Below are 20604 nucleotides of genomic sequence, written 5' to 3' on the forward strand. Positions count from 1 at the left end.
AAAAAGAAGCAGCAATCGATTTCTCCCTGCTTCTTGGTAAAAGTCTTGCTGACCATACTTTCTAAAAGAAAATGGGAGTGTGGTCAGAAAAGCGCAGACGGAGAACAGATAGAACAACAAAGAGAGAGCACCTGAAATGAAGCACACACATTTAAAAATCTCAAACCAAAGAATTCTAGCAGTAATGAAGCTGACCTGTCTCAGTTTAGCAAATGGTACTAGACTGAAGTGTCAAGTTTGTAAGTTAAATCAGATCATAAACAGCTATAAAGGCTCCTTTGCAGGTCGTATGTGTTTATTATATTTCAGAAGTGAAATCTAGTAATTACAGGGGGGAGGCAGTGGAGACACTAAATCGTGGGTCCAAAAGAAGAAAAGTGAAAAAAGAGCTTCAGAGAGAGAGAGAGAGAGAGAGAGAGAGAGAGAGAAATTCCTAGTTCCTTGTTAATTCAGAGAAATGGGATCACAATTCTCTGAATGCGAATGCAGCTTCCTCAAGACTGGTACTGCAACACAGCTAAAAAAAATGAGCTGAGAAGACACTGGGTGGAGACACACCCAACTTGAATCCCCAAGTGTCGCCCATTTCCCTGCCTGATGTCTAGGTCAAGATTTCAACATCAAATGTTGACAACAGAGTTTTCCAACATCTGTGTCCTGGGTGCTCTAGTTTAAAAAAGAGATGCATGGGAATAATACTGTACCTCTTTGATATATTATCAGGAATAAAAAATATTTTTAAAAAACCTTTCCTGCTGCAACCAGAAAGATTTAAATGTGAAATCAAACACTTTCTCAAATTTAGGAATGGATGCAGCTTTAAGAGAAGGACAGAAGTTTTGAAAAAGAAAATAAGTGAAAACCATTTTTCAAAACCATGAATCATGGTCATAGTCTTTCTAGCAGTTCTCTTTTTTTTTAATTTTATTTTAATCATTGTTCAAGTACAGTTTTCTGTCCTTTACTCCCATTCCAGCCCACCCACCCATCCCTCCCCATTTCTAGCAGTTCTTTGCAGAGAAATTATTCCGGTGCATTCAAAAGCACGGAGGTAGGACAAATAGAATTCTGGGAGACTGGAGGGAGGGGTGGGGCACTAGTCCGCACAGAAGGAAATCAACTATCGAGGCTCAAGAGTCAGAACAAACTAAGGATGTAAGGGGTTGTCAGATGATCCAGCAGAAGAGACTGTGGACCATGGTGGCTCTTTCCAGGCGGGTAGGGCCAAAGAAGGAGAGGGACGAAGTACAGGAAGGACGTGCAGGCCAATGAGCCGCACACAGGGGTGCCGAACGCCGTCAGCCCAAACACAGCAGTGACGCACCTCCACGGGTCAGGCTGTGGGGCAGGTCCTGAGACTACTGAAAGATGTAAAGCAAGGCCCTACCCCCTTGGGGCCCACAGTCTAAAGCAGGCCTGTGAACAATTTCAAAAGGATATGGTCAAATTGATGACAGACGTAATATGAAAACCCAGAGGAGGATCTCTGAGCTTAGCCAGGGCTGAAGGAGCTTAGTGAGGGCCCCTTGGGGGCAGGTATTTCAACGGAAAATTGAAAGATAAGTGTAGCAAAGGGATCAGGTGAGCAGAGTCCATCCTAAGCATATTAAGATACAATCAAAAGAGGAGGAAATACAGATTTCTAGCAGTATATGGAAAAGAAACAACAGAATAAAGAAAAGATAAAATTTTCCGGAAAAGAAAGCCACGCCTCCCAACTAGCGGGGATAACGAACTAGACAAAAAGCGGTATGCTTCGAACTTGCACTTTCCATCGAGCTGCTCCCTTTGGCCTGGAAGTTCCCTCCTATTCTAATGTCATTCTTCTCTTTGCTGTCTCTTTCTAGAACATGCCATCTTCCTCAGAATCCACTCATTGCATCGCACAATACTGGCAGAAAGCAACAGCAGCCCTAGCATCTTGGGAAGTGATGAGTACGTGTCTTCTCCTCTCACAAACGCCTTCCTCCGGAAATTCGGGCTTTGGAAGACTTGCATCTGGGAGCATGTGGGCGGGGGGTGGGTGGGACTGGTTTCTCAGATCCCCTCACACAGCGGGCCCCTTGCGGTCTCATTCATTCTCCCCCTTGCTGAGCCCAGATTTAAACAGAATGGGGAATTGCCCCTGAGATACCTTAGTAGGAGGAATTGCAAAGTTACACTAGAGAGGTTTTTCAAAGAAACGAACACACTTAAAAAACTCCATTAAGAGGATTGAATATACTTTAAAACAACAGCAACGAAAGGGATTCCATTAAAAAATGTATGAGAAATGTAGGGTCACTAAGTGAATGACAACTATTAGCATTTTAAAGACTGACAAATTCAAATCAGAGTCAACTTTGCTGGAGTGGCTATATCGGGGTTAAAAAATTAAATTATAGAAATTATTTTGGGGAGCCTAATGGTGAGATTCAAATTTTCAGGTGGACGCTGAACAAATGTCTGATTCCATCTTTTAGATTTTAAACCAGGATAAGGGTGGTTTTTATTTGCCATTTAATCTGACCCTTATATTACTATTTAAGCAAATTTCTTTCGTGGTTTAATCACTCAGTAAAAGTAATCTGAGTTTAATTTAATTACCTAAAAGTTTTACTTTTTATAAATGTTTTTATCATAGTTTTATAAATTTTTCCTTACTCCAGTTATTTTTTCACTGATGATTTTGTAAAATGTATAACCCTCTGAGATGATATAAATGTTTAAGAATATCTATTAATGCTCAACTTCTCTTATACCATTTGTAGTTTCTTCCACTCTTACACTGTAGTTTCTTATAGTGTCTGACTGTATGTTTTCCCTATATGCCAAATTTCAGTAAAGCATGTCTTTAAATCATAGTACTATATTCCTTGGAATCCTTATTCTGGCATCTTATGCAAGAAGATAGAAACACGAATCAGTTTCACCACAAATCTTGGTCAGCACTAGGAAAGTCCTAAACTTGGTCAAATGTGTCAACTTGGGGAGTTAATAAGGAAACAGGCAAACAGTCAGACAGAGACTTCACTTCACGGGGCAGGTTAATAGCGTTCCCTCTGCCCTGTTTCTGCCCAAGTTAATGAATATGTTGACTCATCTTCTGAGTCACGCCAACCCAGAGGAAACCTAATGTCAACATTTGGTGTAAGGTGATCCAATTTGATAAAATTACTGTTTATCTCTATATTCTCTGTGGTTCCAGGCAAAGCCGGCTTCCACGACAAAATTAATAGAAAAGACCAACGAGCAGGAGCCTGATGGAGTTCTAATTTCAATCATTTTATTTGCACATAAACCGACGCTCTCGCATAAACTTTGTTTGTGAAATCCGCCCTGTAAACAAATTTCACGATGCTCCCAACCTAGGTCATCGCAGACTCCCCGGAGCCCAGCCCAAACAGGGACGGCAGAATCAGAACCTCTCTTATAAAGAAACACTTCTACAGACACGCAAGAAGTCTTCCCATGTTTATTTTTTTTTAATGAAAAGTCCATATTTAACCTTGTATACTGATTTATTATGCGATATAAATATTTTTTCACAAACGGCCTTTTCTCAGAGAAGAGGTAATTTTTTTTTTTTTTCTTACTCTATATTCTCTATTCCGCCCAGAGATTGCGGCAAACGTCTCCAGGCAGGAGATCATTCGGGGGCGGGAGACACACGGACGTGTGCGGATGCTGTCGCCTCTCACGGCGGTTGCCTAGAGGCCTCCCAGCCCTCCTTCCCAACCAGGGCCCCGGGGAGCCACGGCCCTGATCACAGCGGACGAGACGGAACCTTCGCCATCCTTCCCCCACGGGTTTCTGATCCACTGTGTGGGCTGGGATGTGCTCCTGCGGGGGAACTCTGATTCCCCGCCCCGCCCCCCCCCCCCCCGCTACGGTCACGTGCACTTAGCTCAGTTCCACACACTCACCAGTCAGGGTCTTAGGTTGCTGCTTCGCTCACGTCTGACCAAAGCAAGTTGCCTAACCACACACACAGTCACAGGGAAAATAGTATGCAGAAAGCCCCCTACACCCCTTTCCACTTTCTGCCCAGGCATTTAATGTGAAGTGAACAGGATGATTTCTTTCAAAGTATCAATTTGTTGGTCCAGAATCTAGGTAGGATTTCTTCTATTTTTTTTAAATAAATATTTTATTTATTTATTTATTTGTAGAGAGAGGGAAAGGAGGGAGAAAGGGAGGGAGAGAAACATCGATGTGTGGTTGCCTCTCGTGCACCCCCTACTGGGGACCTGGCCTGCAACCCAGGCATATGCCCTGACTAGGAATTGAACCAGCGACCCTTTGGTTCACAGGCCAGTGCTCAATCCACTGAGCCACATGAGCCAGGGCTGGATTTCACCTACTATATGGAACTTTCAAAACTATTACAAAAATGGGTTAAATAAAAGAATGACTTTATTGTGGTTTCATTGAGTTCCGTTTTTTCAGAAAGTTTCCCTGTTTCTGTTCACATGTCATCTGGGCCAAAATTCTGGGGTAGTTATAGTCATTCACTTCTTTTTTTCACTGTACCCCCAAATCTAGTAAATCAATAAGATTAGACTCTTCCTTCTTCAAAATGTTTCTGAAATTCATCCCTAGGTCACTATTTCTACCACTGTCACCCTAATGAAGATATTTATCATCTCACATTTTTATAGTCACAATGTCACATAAACATATACACATGTATATACACACACATAGACATGAGCACATGAAGATATACATTGTAGATGCACAGATACACATACATATATAAACAGTATATATGCATAGATATGAATACATATACACATCATATGCACACATGGACACATATACAGGTAGGGCACAATAGGTTTACAGTTGAATGAAAAATAACACAATAATTAATAAATAATTCAAGAGTAAACTGTTTTGCATACTCACAACTGTAAACCGACATTTACCCCACACTGCATATTATATGCACACACATCCACATACATATACAAATAACAAAGGAAAGAAACATTGCCAGTTATGAAAAAATCATATGCAGCTTTTTTGCAGGTAACCCATTTGGGAATGAAATGTTTCAGTGCACAGAGACACACACAAAAATGCGAAACTTACTGGTTGGCCTCCCCACCATCTGTGATTAAACTTCTCTTTCCCTCGAAGATGGAAACCGGCATCAAATACAGGATCGTACATTGAATTGCCAACAATTCCATGTGATTCTGGATACAGCCCCTTTGAGTAAAAGGAAATTTATCACTAAAATATCAACATAATAATCCACACACATTAGTTCCATTGTAAATGTTCATAACATAGAAGGTTTTATAGCAATAATTAATTTCCAAATTTATATTTTATACATAAAACCTTTATATGTGTCTGAGCAAACATAAATATTGTCTATGTACTGATTTTAAGCCATCTGAGAGACCTGACAGTATTATAAATAGATTAATATTTGGGTCTTTTGAACTGTTGCAATTTAATATGATGACAACAATTTTTATTATAACAAATTAACCTTTAGCTGAAATTTATTTATGTGCCTCCAAAAAAGAATTTCCCTTTCTAAATACATTTTTCTCAGTTCTATTTCTAACCCCAAACCAAAAAATAATAATAATTAAATAAATTAAGCCTGTTTTTAAAGAAGAAAGCAAGGTAGAATTGAAAGTATCTGAAAATGAAAACGCAGCAGCCCTGAAGTCAGTATTTTTACTTGAAAACTGAGAAAACACACAATAGCCCCTGTGGTGTCTGAGGGAGGTTTAATGTGAGCATTTAGATGGAACGGTCCTGGGAAACCAGCTTGGGGCTTAAAGCTGCAGCGACACTGGGCCACCGACAAGGCTGCAAAAGGTGTTTACTGAGAACAGCCAAGGCAGAGAAGATGGGACACAGGGAGGTTTTCTTTGGACACTAAGGAACATGCAATCAGCCCTTTGGCTCTCTACCGTTTGAAAAGAATACTTACAGTGGCCAAGGTGTACAAGTTGGGGAACGTCTTCGTCGGGTACACAGGCCTCATGTAAGGAGAGTGAGTACCACAAGACCCTGGAGGCGAGATCGGGACGGGAGAACCAACAGAAATCACTCTGTGCAGAGAACCCGCTTTATAAACTCTCACACGCACGCATTAACCTTCGCTTTCATATTGCAAATAATAAAATACATTTCAAGCCATGCATCCACAGATCTCCCAGCCCCAGGCTGAGCACTCACTTTGCAGACCATGGATGACAGATGAGAGAACACAGTATAGAAGCGACTTACTGAGTTTTTCGATGTTAGGCATGACCTTGCTGCCTTTCTTCATGTATGAGGCACGGAAGCCATCCACGGAGAAGATGATTAATGGAGGGCGGACAAACCTTAAACAGTACCACATTAAAGCCTTAGAAAAATCATTGCCACAGAGTTTCCATGATGCCAAGTCATTCTCAATAATTGGGACCAAGGATTTCCAAGATGAAACCTCAAGTGAAGAGATCGGTACAAGCCTGGGCTTCCAGCCAGGTACCACTTTTGGCGCCTGAAGTTCAGAGCCAAGTGACCAAAGTCATAAAGCAGCCAGGGCAGGGACCGACTCCCCCTAATGTGCTCCCTCCATGGCTGCCTCCCACACGGCAAACAAGGCTTTTCACAGTGCAAAAAGCTGTTACATTTGCTGAGACTATGTTTTCTCTCACTTGCTACCTGGAAAATGTCTGCTCGTTCTTTAAAACCCAGCTTAAGTTTTCCCCTTCTGTAATATCAGTTGCCCACACTTCTGAATTCCTTTAAGATATTAATTCACACCTCTTTTATTGTTTACATATATTCTATCACAGTGTATCGTTCTGTTAACATGTTTATCTCCTTCACCAGTTTCAAAGCACAGTTTGTGTCTCACTCATCCCTCTATTTTCTGGACCCGTGGGAGGGCTACATTACTGTTTAGCACAGGAATGAATGAATATGAAATTAAGACAGTAGCATCCCTGTCATGAGAACTAAGCACTAGTAAAAATTCATTTACGTTTAATTGTATAATTGTTGTAAAAAATACTTCAATTATTGAAAACCTCTAAAAAGGTAATTAATACAGGACTAGACTAGCCATCTAACTAGTGCAGGATCTGATCAAATAGGCCCTTTGTTATATTCTAAATATAGAGTTGTTTAATCAGACTTGAGAATACTAAACCATGCACAAAACTCTTTCTAATAGCTTAATGATAATGCAGCAAGGATAGGCTTGAGTTTATTTGAAGTCACATAAAGAGTGAGGCTTATTTTAAATAGAAAGCATTTGGAACAATGATCTATAAGAGTTTATTGTTATCGTTGCTGTTATTTAACAAGACTTGTGTCACTTAGAGTGGTTTTTCCTCAAAAATTAACTGACTACATTTTAGACAGTCAGAAACTACTGCCCTCCCATTCTAAAAGCCCAAAGAAGTTCAGGTGGCCCATGAATGTTAAAAAGGAGATCAAAATCAAGACAATATCTAAATACTTGGATTTCGTGCCCCAAGCTATGCTTAAAAGAAAATGTACACTCGAACAAATGCATTTGTGAAAACACATTTGTTGAAAATTTATTTTCTGCCCGGCTTTTTAAGGGACCATGAATTTTCAGCAGTTTCCTGAAAGGCATAGTAAGTGCCTTATGCTGGTCACCCCTGAGCTGTGGGGTGTCACTTCACTTCGGTGGTTTGTCACATTTCTGCAGCATCTGGTAGGAATTACCATCTTTTTTTAAAGATGTTTATTTATTTATTTTTAGAGAGGGGGGAAGGAGAAAGAGTGGGAGAGAAACATCAATGTGTGGTTGCCTCTTGTGTGTCCCCCAGTGGGGACCTGGCCTGCAACCCAGGCATGTGCCCTGACTGGGAATTGAACCTGCGAGCCTTTGGTTTGCAGGCCCGCCACACCAGCCAGGGCAGGAGTTACCATCTTGGATGATATTTTTGAGAAGTTCTAGCAGCTTTCCCTCTGCCCACTGCACCCCCCAAAAAGTCAAAAGCCACACTTTGGTGGGGAAAAAATGGGAAAAAGTTTCTTTTCTTCCTAAGCGATATTTAGATTCACTTTGTGAAATCTTCAGCTAAGGTGGACATAGCTTGCCTGTATAAGAGGATTTCAGTTTGTCGTCCTTTTTAACCATTTATCCCTCTCTATCCTGTGATATTTTCTCAATTAATCAAGTGCATTTTTATGCTCTTCATGAAAAACACTTACCCTGCAGGGCATTCTGGTGTCTTGATTTCCTCACAGTCATCATCCACCCAGTGTGACTCTCCTACAAGAGAAATGGGTACATTTACTGGTGAATCAAATGAAAAATGGCATCCAGAGGCTCGACAAGTACCATGCCAGGACCTGTGTCCTGCTGACACATGTATTATGGGACAACATCTAAAAAGAAACTGAAATACAGCCCCGTGTCTGGTTTGGCTTCTTAAAGTACACTCACACACAACGAGAAAGCTAAGATTTAATAACCCCAAGTGGTGTTTATGGAAACCTTCAGAGTCTAAATGGTTTCTAGATAAAAACACCAGTGGTGTCAGTGACTAAAATGCAATGTTTGTTTCCCTCCAGAAATAAACTATTTGGCCATTAGATGCAACATTCTTCTCTCCACCACCAAACATCTCAAAGCCGTAGAAAGTATGGCACAACTTCCCTTAGACTGGGGAACAGGGCATGGAAGGCGCAGGGGTGATGGCTGAAAGATGCAATAGATGATTCGCCAGTGGATCTGTGTACGACCCTGGAATTCAGGAATACAAACCATGCTATCTTAATAGAGGCATCTGTAACAGTGTCAACAATAAAAATAAAGGGAAAACAGCAATGGTATATTTCCCTTTTATCTTCCACCAAGATCTCAGAGTATAACCCTCTCTCTCCTAAGTTACCCCATGGAGAACAGAGAAGAGAAAGAACTCAGATCAAAGCCGTGGCTTCCCTTAGGGGAAGTAAAAATTATCAAAACCATGTACCATATCTTGCCATGTATAATGCACATTTTTTTTTGCCCAAATGTCTGAGGGAAAGATAAGGATGCACATTATACATGGGTAGTACTAATTCCATATCTATATATATGTTTTTAATTCTTTTATTTATGCTTATGCATTAGAAGTGTAACTCTAGAAAGCAACAATGATACCTGTATGCAAAATAATACCCTAGAATAGGATCATCATTTTTGTATCTAAACAGAAATAAATAAACATTTGAATTAAAAAATGAAAACAGAAGATTTTTTTTCTTGAAAGTTTGGGCTAAAAACATGGATGTGCATTATACATGACAAAATACGGTACCTTAAATTGTCATAAAACATACAAAAACCATGAGTCTTAAACATAAGTAAAATGTGTGGCCAAGACTGTAACGAAATTGCTCCCATGTAAATAGCACCAGAAACCTCCCTGGTCGACAAGAATCTAACTACTGATGGCTGTGTGAGAAGTGGTCCTTAAAATGGGGAGCTGTACCCCTCGTGTAATAACCCAGGGGGTGCACACATGGGCCTCACGAAAGTCCTGAAACTAGAATTTTAAGCAAAAAAAAAAGCCAACGTTTAATGACTCAATGGTCAAGGATACCTAGGACTTTTTCTCTATTTTCTCATCCAATAGCCTTTGTGGCCTCTTGGTACAGTTACTACATAGGGAAATAAAAGGGGAAGAGGAAACAAATCCTCAATCAAAGGTATGCATTATCCACAGTTACAGTGATTGTTCAGATGGGGGAAATTTTTTAAACTTAAGAGTAATGGAATGCCCTCTTGCCAAAACTGAACGCTACGCATGTTTCAGAACTGATACGCTTTTTCCCTAAAACCTTTTGTTTAACTTTTATTTTTTAGTCTTTAAATTTTCAATTACAGTTGGCATACCCTATTATATGAGCTTCAGGTGGGCAACACAGCGACTAGACATTTCTATAATTTATGAAGTGATCATCCCAGTAAGTCTAGTGCCTGGCTGACGCCATCCAGAGTCATTACAATGTTATTGACTATATTCCCCACGCTCACAGAACCTCTTCTTGGATGTTCCACACCACAGCTAGGAAGAAGAACTTACATTAGCCACTAAAAAGTGACTTGCAAACTTTTCATAAAGATTCTTGGATTCTCCCATTAACTTTTATAGGTAGGGACCATGGTGACTAAAACTCCTTGAAGACGGAAACTGCATCTTTTACATTTTTGGTAGGCCACTGACTAGTATTTATTATCAGAAGAAAACCATCATATTCTTTTTTTTTAACCATCATATTCTGCAGTCAAGCATCCAAAGTCAGTGTGCACACACGCATGGCTTTGGGGTAGGACAGGAGCCATTGGTGCCCCATCCTCAGGCTGCTGCTAGTTCTTCGGCTTACAGTGGCCAGGACCCCTGGCCTCAGGGGAAAGGACTCGGATTTACTTCCCAGGGCCTACAGTAGAGCAGCCCAAGCCAAACCTACTTGAGATTGCCTTCTTGCTCACTTCCCCTCCTCACCTCCACTTCCCTCGCTCTCTTACACGGTTTTCCTGCTGAGTATTCCCTCAGCGAATTCCATGTATTTCAGGTTCTGCTTCTAGGAAACCAGACCTGAGACCAAAACAGGCACTTTAGAAATCTCTTCCTTACAGTGGCTCTGTCTAAGTAGGGAATTTGGGGCTGTTCCCTAGTTATTGCAAGTCAGTGACATTCAGGGAAGCAAAACCAAGAAAGAAGCCTGAGAAATCTAAAGGCACATCCTCCTGCCTCCTCTCAAGCCCTTATCCCAGATGTTATATCCCCGATACCCAGGATGTCTTGGAGCATCTCCTTTCTGTTCTCTTACAGCTCGAGCCCCTGCAGGGAAACAGGTACCTTTGCAAACCACTTGGTAGTTGGTGCAGCAGTCTCCCCTGGCCAAGCAGTCCTCTGAGCAGTGGCATGCATTGTCTTCGTTTCTGACTTCTCCGCATCTGTCCTTCGTGCACTCCCAGCCGCCAGCTGAAATCGGCACAAGAAAACACTTTCACTGCTTCGCACAAACCAAATGAAAGAGGCCACAATTGCTTACAAGGGTTGCCAACAAAAAGAGCCGAAAATCCCACATCTCGTTTAATCTGCTTGTGAAATTGGGGTTGGCCTGAAGCCCAGACGATATTTGGAGGACTTACAAATAGAATGAACGCCTAATTTTTAAGTCAGAGTACAAAGCCAAACACAATCGAGCTCCTTGGGGAAAAAACGGAACTCTTACTGATGGCAGACTGTCCTAAAAGACCCAACGAAATGTACGGTGTCTGAGGTTTGTAATCGGGGTAGTTACCATTGTAGGCGTAGTCACTATAGCTCAGCTCTTTTATTCTCCAAAGTAGCTTTACTTCACTTAAATCAGCTTGATTTAAAACTAAATGGTTGTGCAACTAAATGGCCTCGACCTACTATGAGATGCAGCTGGAGGTTAAAGTCCTAAACAGATGCAAAGATTTTTAAATGGATGTTAAAAAACATTCACGGTTCCAATCATTGACCAAATGGGGCCCTACCTACAAGGAGGTCAGAGTCCCCACATTCGAGGAGGCCCGTGGACGAGGTGGATTTCTGCCTGAGCAGACTCCATTGAGAGCTCACAGCTCAACTCTCCCAAGAGGAAACTTCCAGAAACAGTAATATTTTCCTTTTAAAGAGCATGTTTTATTTTTTGCCTGGCTCTTTTGACCACAAGACTCTAAGTTTCAAGGCAAGAAAACACACCCTTTTCACCCTCCAGTGCCTGAGACTGTGCCTAGCATGTGCTCGGTATTCCATGAACATTTATTGCATCTACTTGAAAATTACCATGAAAATAAAGTGTGACTCTTTAAATTCAGGACTGTCACATGGAGAAACTTTATAGTTAACCCATTTATTCGATAAATCCATGTTTATTATGTTTTCCAGGGTCCACATGCTGGGGATGTTGTGAAGAACAGGAAAGACCAATCCTGTCTTCATGGAGCTTAGGTTCCAGTTGCAATAGGCCACAAGCAGGGAAATAAGGAAACGAGATGAGGCCGGCCTGTGCTGCGTGCCGCTGTGGAAAGAACAGGACGGCGTGGGCAGAGAGCGGCCCGCTGGGGTGGGGTGGGGGTGGGGCTGCTCCTGGGGGCAGAACACTCCAGAAAGTGTTCTCGGAGCTACAGCACACTTCGAGTCATTGTCTCTTTAAAAAGTGGAAGGCACTGATTTTAGAAAGCAATGCTGCTCCTTAAGAATAGTCTACTAAGATATACTATTGTTAGGTGAAGAAGCAGGTAAAGAGATATCTGTTGACATTCTAGAAAATCCTGCCACTGCTGTCTCATTTCCATTCTTTTATTTATTTACTTATTTACTTATTTTTAATTTTCTTTATTGTATGTTTCCCATTACCACGTATCCCCTTCCACCCCTCTCCTGCCACATTCACCACTCTGTTCTTCACGTCCCTGTCCATTTCCATTCTGTCAGACCTACCTGTGCATCCTGACTCCATTCTCGGATTCCATTCCCCTATCTTCACTGCCTTCGCTTCCCAAGTGGATTAAATGCCTGGGATTCCTTTACCCAGACCTTCTATCCCAAAGAGCCATTTCTCCAAGGTTACGCTGACTGACAGAGATCATGCCCCCCCGCCACCCGGCAATTCAAGGATAATTTGACCCACCAACATACTTTTATTCCTCCTCTAATTCCGTAAGAAAATTACTTTGCTTAACAAAGAGCATCACTATTAATAAGTTAGATTTATTGAGGAACTACTAACTTCAGATAAGAATGAAATTTTTTAAAATTCAAGGTTCAGAGTGAACTATAAGCAAGGTATGAGTCAATCAATCGCAAAGTTTTCAAAGCAAACATTGGAATAAACACAAAAAGCATTTAACCTTATTGGATAGTAAGAACGCTATCTATCAGACCAGAAAAAGGCTTTAACACAGGAATATAAATTTTTTAAATGAGAGTTGCGGAAAAGACAGTAGTGAAAAGCTCTCGTGCCCTTTGAGGAAAATATAAACTTTTGACAGTGCAATTTTGTAATATATTTTTAATTTTTTTAAATGTAGGTACATTTTGATCCTAAAATCCAACTTATAGGAATTCATTTTAAGGGAAATAGACAAAAATACAAACATGTGTGAATAATGTTCATTGATGCATTAATAATAGCAAAAAGGGGGAAATATAAGTGCTGACCAATGACTCAGTGAGGTAGATTGTAGCCGTTCAGTGGGACACTACGTAGGCATTCGAAGGATGAGGTGCATAGAGATTTATAAATACAGACACATCCTCACAAGGTTCTACTCACGTGTGTGCTCACATATGCTCCCATGTGTAAATACACGTACACACATACATTCTAAACACACACACAAAGTAGAGTTTACACTGAAACATTGATTGTGCTTATTTCTAGAGGGTGCTTGTGTCAGCAAAGTAAAATCTCAAAGTCTGTTTTCTTTAACTTTTTGCTGTGATTTGACATTTGATTCTTCCACATTTGGCACATGTTATCCTTGTGCACGGGTAATAAAGGACTTTAAAAATGTTCCTGTAGTCCATATTTATTAAACCTGGGAAGAAAGGCATGAGCTACATTCAGAGAAAGCTAAGCCAGAGTCAGGAGATTCATTCAACTTTTCAAGGAGCTCTGAGATCAGGAATCCCGAGGGCTGAGACAACGTGTCAGGAGCAAGGCACGTCAGGAAACGTCAATATTAGTTGGTTCCTCCGTGCCAAGCAAACACAGACCACATTTCACTGGCTTGAAATAATGTCTCAGAGCCAAAGGACTCTGCGGGAACATCTGTTCCATCCGTATATTCAGTTTACAAGGTTCTCAGCATTTAAATTTGCAGACTCACAACTACGGAAACTGAGAGGAGTTCCATAGGAAAGTAATCCCCCCCCCAAAAAGGGGGGCCAAATGTTTGGAAAATGTATTGTGCAAAACACAACCTAATAAAACTTTTCTTCTTTGAGGAGGAACCAACAAATCAGAACTAGAAAAGAAGTTGATGTCAGTTTTCATATAATTAAAGGATATTTCCTTAGCAGAGAAGAATAATGTCTCTGTTTCTAATGATATGACTAGAAAGAGCAGAGTAACGTTAATGATAATAGAAGGTGGATTTTTGAAAGAATCATCTTATCATACATAAAAGTCTAAAAACAAGTCATAGTGTGTCCGTGGAGCTGTGGAATCTCTGCACCCAGTGGTCTGAAGCCCCAGGTTGACTGTCATCTTTCTCAGAGGGTTTGAATGTGATGCTGCCCAGAGGTGTGGTGGGCAGCCTGCAAGGTACCTTCAAAGTTCTACATAAAGTGTTGGGCTTTGCAGACATAGCACGCAGGATGGCAAATGTCCCTAGAGGTGCTTCTTCTCAACTGGTGTGCATTCACTCAAAAGTCTATATATTCTACTGACTGTTCTAGTATAGAAGAAATATTTGAAAAGTCAGGAAGAGATGTGAGTGCCACCCTGAGCACGTGCTCCCAAGTAGAATTCCAGAGCAATTTTCCAGTTGCACAGAGAATGGGGAATAACGTCAGGGTAGAACAATAATCACTACATGATATGATGACATAAACAAATGCTAGAAACTGTGCAAAATAAATAGACACCAAAAAAAGGAAACCAATACTTTAAGAATGTGCACAATTTCAGTCCATGTGCCCTAGCAGTGAATGTGGGAATTGACAGCAAGAGAGAGAAACAATGAAGATTTAAAAAAGGTCTGGCCACAAGTATTTCCAAAACCAGGAAATGACTAGAGCTGCAAAAAACCTTCTTCTGGTGGGCCTTGTGGGAAGCAACAGTTACACCAGGTGCACTTTTTATACAGTTGACGATCATTCAAGAAACAAAACTAAAACCTAAAATTTGGTTCGGCCAAAGCAGGGTGTCAGTGCCAGGGGGTACAACAGCAGGGGGTTGTAAGCCACCTCACTGAGGCTAGAGGACTCCAAAGCTGCATACCTGTCTTCAGACAAAGCTCATCAAAGTCATGGCAGCAACTGCTGTAGCTCTTACACAGGTTGTCACAGCGACAATCAGGAGGTCCAACTTCTTGAAGTTCGAAGCATCGGCCCTTACAAGATCCGGAGGTGTTGGTCCAGGGGGAGTCTGATAACACTGCAAGACACAAGAGACAAAGGCAATGGGACTGCGAAGTGGGTCATGGCACCACGTCGGGGGCGTGGCATGGGAAGGGGTACAGCTCCGTAACACAGCCACACTCTGGCCAAGCAGCCTGGCCATGGTCCATCACCTGCTGGCCATGGTCCCTCGGCAGGTCTCTGAGTTTCCTTGTGCCAGTTTCCCCATCTGTAAAGCGAGGGGACTCATAAAAGTCGCTCGAGGTTGTAATGAAAATTAAATGAAACAATCCGTGCAGAACACTTAGCAGGTGGTCAGACATATAGAAAGCGTGACAAGTGTTGGCTGTTGGTTTTATTACTTTTTACAATTATGACTACACATCCGTGTGGGTTAGTGTCTCTGTGGAAGCCAGTGATGTCAGGACAGAAGAGAACTTCAATACACGTGCTGGGAAACAAGAGCGCCTTTCCCTACTTTAAAAGCCATAGCTTTTCGTGAGGAAAATTGAGCCTAAATGTTCTGAGAATGGTCTGACCATGTGCGATTGGAATAGAGACTTTGAGAATCTCTCGCAGCCATAAAATCTACACCTGTAACTAGAGTTGCACAAAAGTGAATCTGACAATCTTGGCTTGTCAAAAAAAAAAAAAATCCTCATTTGGTATTGTTGCATGATAATTGTTTAGCTAGAAATCTTAAAAATCAACTAAAGTGGGGGAAGAAGTGAGAAAAATTCCACAAATTTGTAATGTACAGGTAATATAAGTTCAAAAATTACATGGAAGTTTAGTTCATAATAGTACCTAAAATATAAAATATCCAAGTATAAATGTAATAGGGCCTGTGTAGAACCTACATGAAGGACACATTAAAACTTTACACAAAGGTATTTTAAAAGACTTAACTAAATGGAAACACATACCATCCTGAATGTAAAAATATCCATATTACAAAAATATCAGTTCTTCCTAAATAAACCTAAAGGTTCCATGCATTCACAAGATTACCTGAAACTTGAGAGAATATTAAAAGTTTATCAAAATAAATATGTGAAAATAGAGAAAACTAAAAAGGGAGAGTAATTTGGTGAAGACCTAGATAGTAAAATATATTCTGAAGTTAATTAAGATAGTTTGGTACAAAAAAAATATATAGTTTGGTACTGAAAATAAGTAGGTCAGTAGCTGGGGTGGGGACAAGAAACAGGGCCAAATACATGAGAATTTATTTTACAATGAAGGTAACACTGTAATGTTTTCAGTTTTTAAAATTACAATTTACATTCAATATTATTTTGTATTAGGAAAGTAACATTTTAAATCAAAGGAAGAGTGAAAACTTAATCAGTAAGTGAAGGTTTAATCAGTGAGTAGTGCTGGAATAACTAGCTGTCTGGGAAAATAAAACTTGCTCTTCATTCTCGCTTACAAAATAATCCCTTTCTGATGCACAGAACGTATAAGCAGCATCAAACCTGTTGCTAGATAAAAAAAAAAAATGTTGTAGAATATCACACAATTTAGAGATATCTATCCCTTTTTAAAATGCTTATGAACCTTTCACACAGAAATTCCATTACTAGGAAGTTGTCTCATATATATCTGCAAGATATATATGTACAAGAAAGAATCGCTCTAGCCATAAATGGAATATTGCCCATCCCTTAAAAGGATGAGCAGATCCATGTAGGCTAATGTGGAAAGATCTACAAAAAATATACACAAGTTTTTTAAAAGATTAAAGTACAGAACAGTGTTAAAATAGTAAATAGTACCTATAATAGGGATAAAAACGACAATAAACAAAAAGATAAAATGTAAATATCCTAATAAATGTTATTTATGACATGCAATTTATAATTTGGTTTCCTTGTGTGCATGTTTATACTTTTTATAATCAGCACGCATTAGTTTTAAAATAAAAAAAAAAAACACAGATGCACAGGGGAGAGCAGATGCTAAGTGACATTTCTAGGTTTATCAAAGCCATTTATCTGAACATCCTGTTCATCCTTTACTCCTCTGTCCTCTTTGAAGTCAGAAGCACCCATTTTAGCCTTGATGGCATCAGCTCCGTTTGACTAAAGCAAACAGACTCACTAGACCATGAGATGAGAAACCCCCTTGCATGGTTGATTTCGGGATGTTGAAACTGTACATACGAAACCACGCCAGTTCAGTTTAGGAAATAATGTCAGGTTTCCAAAGCAATGCCTTCCCTCCAGTTCATAAACCATATTTTTCTACTGACTTTGGCCAACAGCACACGCTGGACCAGAAGAAACTGGAGGGGAGGGAGAAAGGGAACTGAGATGTGAAAAAAGGAAGGAAGTCTTTATAGTAAAAGTAAAGATAAGGAAAATGCTTATCATTGAGTTATTTCTATAAGTTTACTCCTTAGAAGCCCAACAGTAGACTAATAAATTCCCATGAGCTACGTGCATAAATATGTTTAGCTATGCTTATAGCTGAGATAATGTGAAGAAATCTCAAAATACGGTGTGCACAGTTGTTTACTCGGCCTATCTCCTCTTCTTCATGGTGTCCCAGAACATGTTTCCAATTCTCCTCCACGTGTGCCCTTTGCTTTTCCCTCCTCTAGTCTCCTCACTATCTCTTTCCTTGCTTTCAAAATCCCTATATGAATTCTTAGCCATTTTTAACCTTCCTTCCTTCTATCAATGTGATGTTTTCTATTTTCTTAATCCCTCTCTAAATGTGTCCCTCATTTGTTTTTGAAAATAATTAAATCTCACGCAATAGCTGACTCCATTGAACTATAATTCTCCCTACCAACCCGTAAACTGAAGGCAGCTTTGTTAAGAAAGAGTGGCCCTTACACTCATAATGCCAAGCTGTATCTCCTCAAAAACAGTGTACTCAAGACTGGGTTGCCAACAGCTTCCAGATAGAATTCCCAGGCATGTGTGAATTAGGGATACAGATGTCAAAATTCCTTCATGGCTGATGTGGATTCAGGGACAAAGGCGGGAAGGGAAGGGGGAAGAGGGATTGGGCCGTGTATGACCTCGAATCCAGTAATCCCAAGACTTGGACCAGAATGTGTTCCCATGTCTGCCAACCCTCCCCAAAGTACAAAGGGCAGAGAAAGGAGGCAGAGAAACTGGGTGGCATTCAAGATGCCTCCCAGCTCTAGAATTTAACATGTCTTATGCCTCTTCTGGAGCGTATGATTCATTCTTCCTGGCCATACTTTCTTGTATGGAAGTTGTCATTTTTTCTTGATATTTTTGACTTCATACCTTAGTAAGCAGCCCTCACCTGTAGGCCTGATTCCTAAATACACCACTTTCTGGAAATACCCATTCCTGCCAGCATTGCTATTCTCCCCTCTTCCTGGCTGCTGGGCCAGATTTCATAGATTTTTTTTTAAGATTCTATTTATTTATTTTTAGAGAGGGAAGGGAGGGAGAAAGAGAGAGAGAGAGAAACATCAATGTGCGGTTGCTGGGGGTCATGGCCTGCAACCCAGGCATGTACCCTGACTGGGAATCAAACCTGCCATGCTTTGGTTCGCAGCCCGTGCTCAATCCACTGAGCTACGCCAGCAAGGGCTTCATAGACCATTTGTTAAATAAATAGTTCTACCTGGGAAGTTCACAAACACCTGTACTTCCCATATATTTATAAATACAGCATCCTTGTGTAGAAAAAATCTTATTTTTCTAGAAAACACTAGAACAAAGCAGATCTCTATAAACTCCAGTTTCAAAAATTACTAATGTGAATGTAACTTGTAAACCACTCCAGCGGCATTTGTGATGGCAGTCAGCAGTGTCAGGCTGAACGATTTGCAACATGCTGCCAGACAGTGAAACACCGTTGTATTTATATCTCAGGGACTGTCAAAGCAATACCATCGAAATTTAAAAACTGGCCTTCAAATATTAATTGAAGACAAATTAAACATGTCATTATATAGTTAACACCTTGTATCATCATCAGCATTGACATGGCATTTTGTTTTCAAGAATCTTTTCCAATAGAGAGGCACCATGATCTCCATTTTTCCAGTTGGAAAATCAGATCTCTAGGCCTAATTTGAGCTAGCAAAGGCCTGGCTGAAATTTTAGATCATCTGGGTATAACGACAGTGCTATGTTCATGAAATTTTGTCCATAGGGTCCAAATTATTTCAGATATTCTCTTTAAGACATGATTTTAGAAGATCTGTTGACTTTTTTGTTGATTCAGGAATCTATGTTGAGCACCGTTGAAGACTGAAATTTCTGTTCATACAAACAAGATAGAGGATTTGGTATAGTTTTACGATAAATGAAAAGTCACTACCCCAGAACCCCACGTAACTAAGAACTGAAAAATCCACGCCCTCCTTAGATTCGAATTCAGATCATTTCAGCACATTGACTGGAACGTCCTGATTTCTACAGTAAGTTTAACACCAAGTCCAATGGCATCCTGAGATAGTTTTCCTGGCAGGGCTGGCCTGATATTTCTGCCAGCTTTGCAGCTTCCTAAATGTTACTAGCCCATCTTTTAAATAGCTAAAATTCATTTTCACTGCAAAATGAGATCCCTAAAGTTATCCAATGGGCATGAACCATCGTATTCCTGTTATCATTGTCTGGTTTCTCTGTGATTCACAAAGGAAAGCTTTGCTCATCAGTTGTTAGATAAATTCACTTCACATTTACACCCATGAATTCCATTCATATTTGCATACTTTTAAACGTTCAAGCCACTGTAAAGGATAATAGATTGAACTGCACTTTCAAGTGGATTAGTCAGATATTCACAAGCTTACAAATTTCCCTTCATCTTCCAAGTATTAAGTTACTTATATGTCAGAGGACATCCCAATTCTCCCTGGAGACTGAAAGAGTATCTAGCACAAACGCTGGTGTAATAGACCATACCATCATAAGCACACATGCATGCACATGTACATAGGTGCACAGGTACACACACCTGTACACACATAAAGTCTCTTGCAACCTTAAAGGTGAATCAGACTGGCTGCCTCAGATGTACATATGGGGCAAAGACATCAAACTAAATTGCACTTGTTACTCACATTTTCATTGGAAATTTATTTCCGCTATCTCATTTACCTGATTGCCCGTCATATTTACCCAACAGAATTATAACTAGCTTGGCTCATTTCAAATCTTCGACTAAGTCTATTGATCTTTTATGATCTGGTAGAAGACATCTTATTCCACCATTACTTCTAATAGATCACTAGATCCCAACAATACATCCAGCTGACAAGTGTGCTGGTTAATTAATTATAACAGTGTGTTTGCACTGCCCGAGCCTTGACACTAACACCCCAGTCCATAGTACAGCAGCAAGGGGCTGTGTGGGTGTCGCACGCTCCCAGCTATTGTTGAGAACTCTGAAGACCTACATTCACCAAACAAGAACCTGCGTGCTTTTGAATGGGAGGTCTTGCTCTGATCAGTCTGAAGCTGGCCATATATTAACGCCCTTTGTGTCCCTTCTATTCTGTGAAACAATCTAGAAGCGCTGAGCTTCCCAGGATTTCTTA

The 20604-nt window shown here is 40.5% G+C and overlaps 1 protein-coding gene across 3 annotated transcripts in view; it reads right to left on the bottom strand.

Moving 5' to 3' along the window:
- Positions 1-20604, bottom strand: part of ENPP2 (ectonucleotide pyrophosphatase/phosphodiesterase 2) — a 95394-nt gene that overhangs the window by 49693 nt on the left and 25097 nt on the right. For all 3 annotated transcript variants that reach the window (XM_045861217.1, XM_045861216.1, XM_045861215.1), the window contains exons 3-8: positions 14950-15105; positions 10827-10952; positions 8188-8248; positions 6238-6335; positions 5939-6018; positions 5077-5196 (exon numbers count right to left, since the gene is read on the bottom strand). In XM_045861217.1, coding sequence (XP_045717173.1) covers positions 5077-5196; positions 5939-6018; positions 6238-6335; positions 8188-8248; positions 10827-10952; positions 14950-15105 — 641 coding nt within the window. The remainder of the gene's footprint in view (positions 1-5076; positions 5197-5938; positions 6019-6237; positions 6336-8187; positions 8249-10826; positions 10953-14949; positions 15106-20604) is intronic.

Source organism: Phyllostomus hastatus, unplaced genomic scaffold, assembly GCF_019186645.2.
Source record: "Phyllostomus hastatus isolate PE091 unplaced genomic scaffold, TTU_PhHast_1.1 phas_scaffold_21, whole genome shotgun sequence".
Lineage (NCBI taxonomy): Eukaryota > Metazoa > Chordata > Mammalia > Chiroptera > Phyllostomidae > Phyllostomus > Phyllostomus hastatus.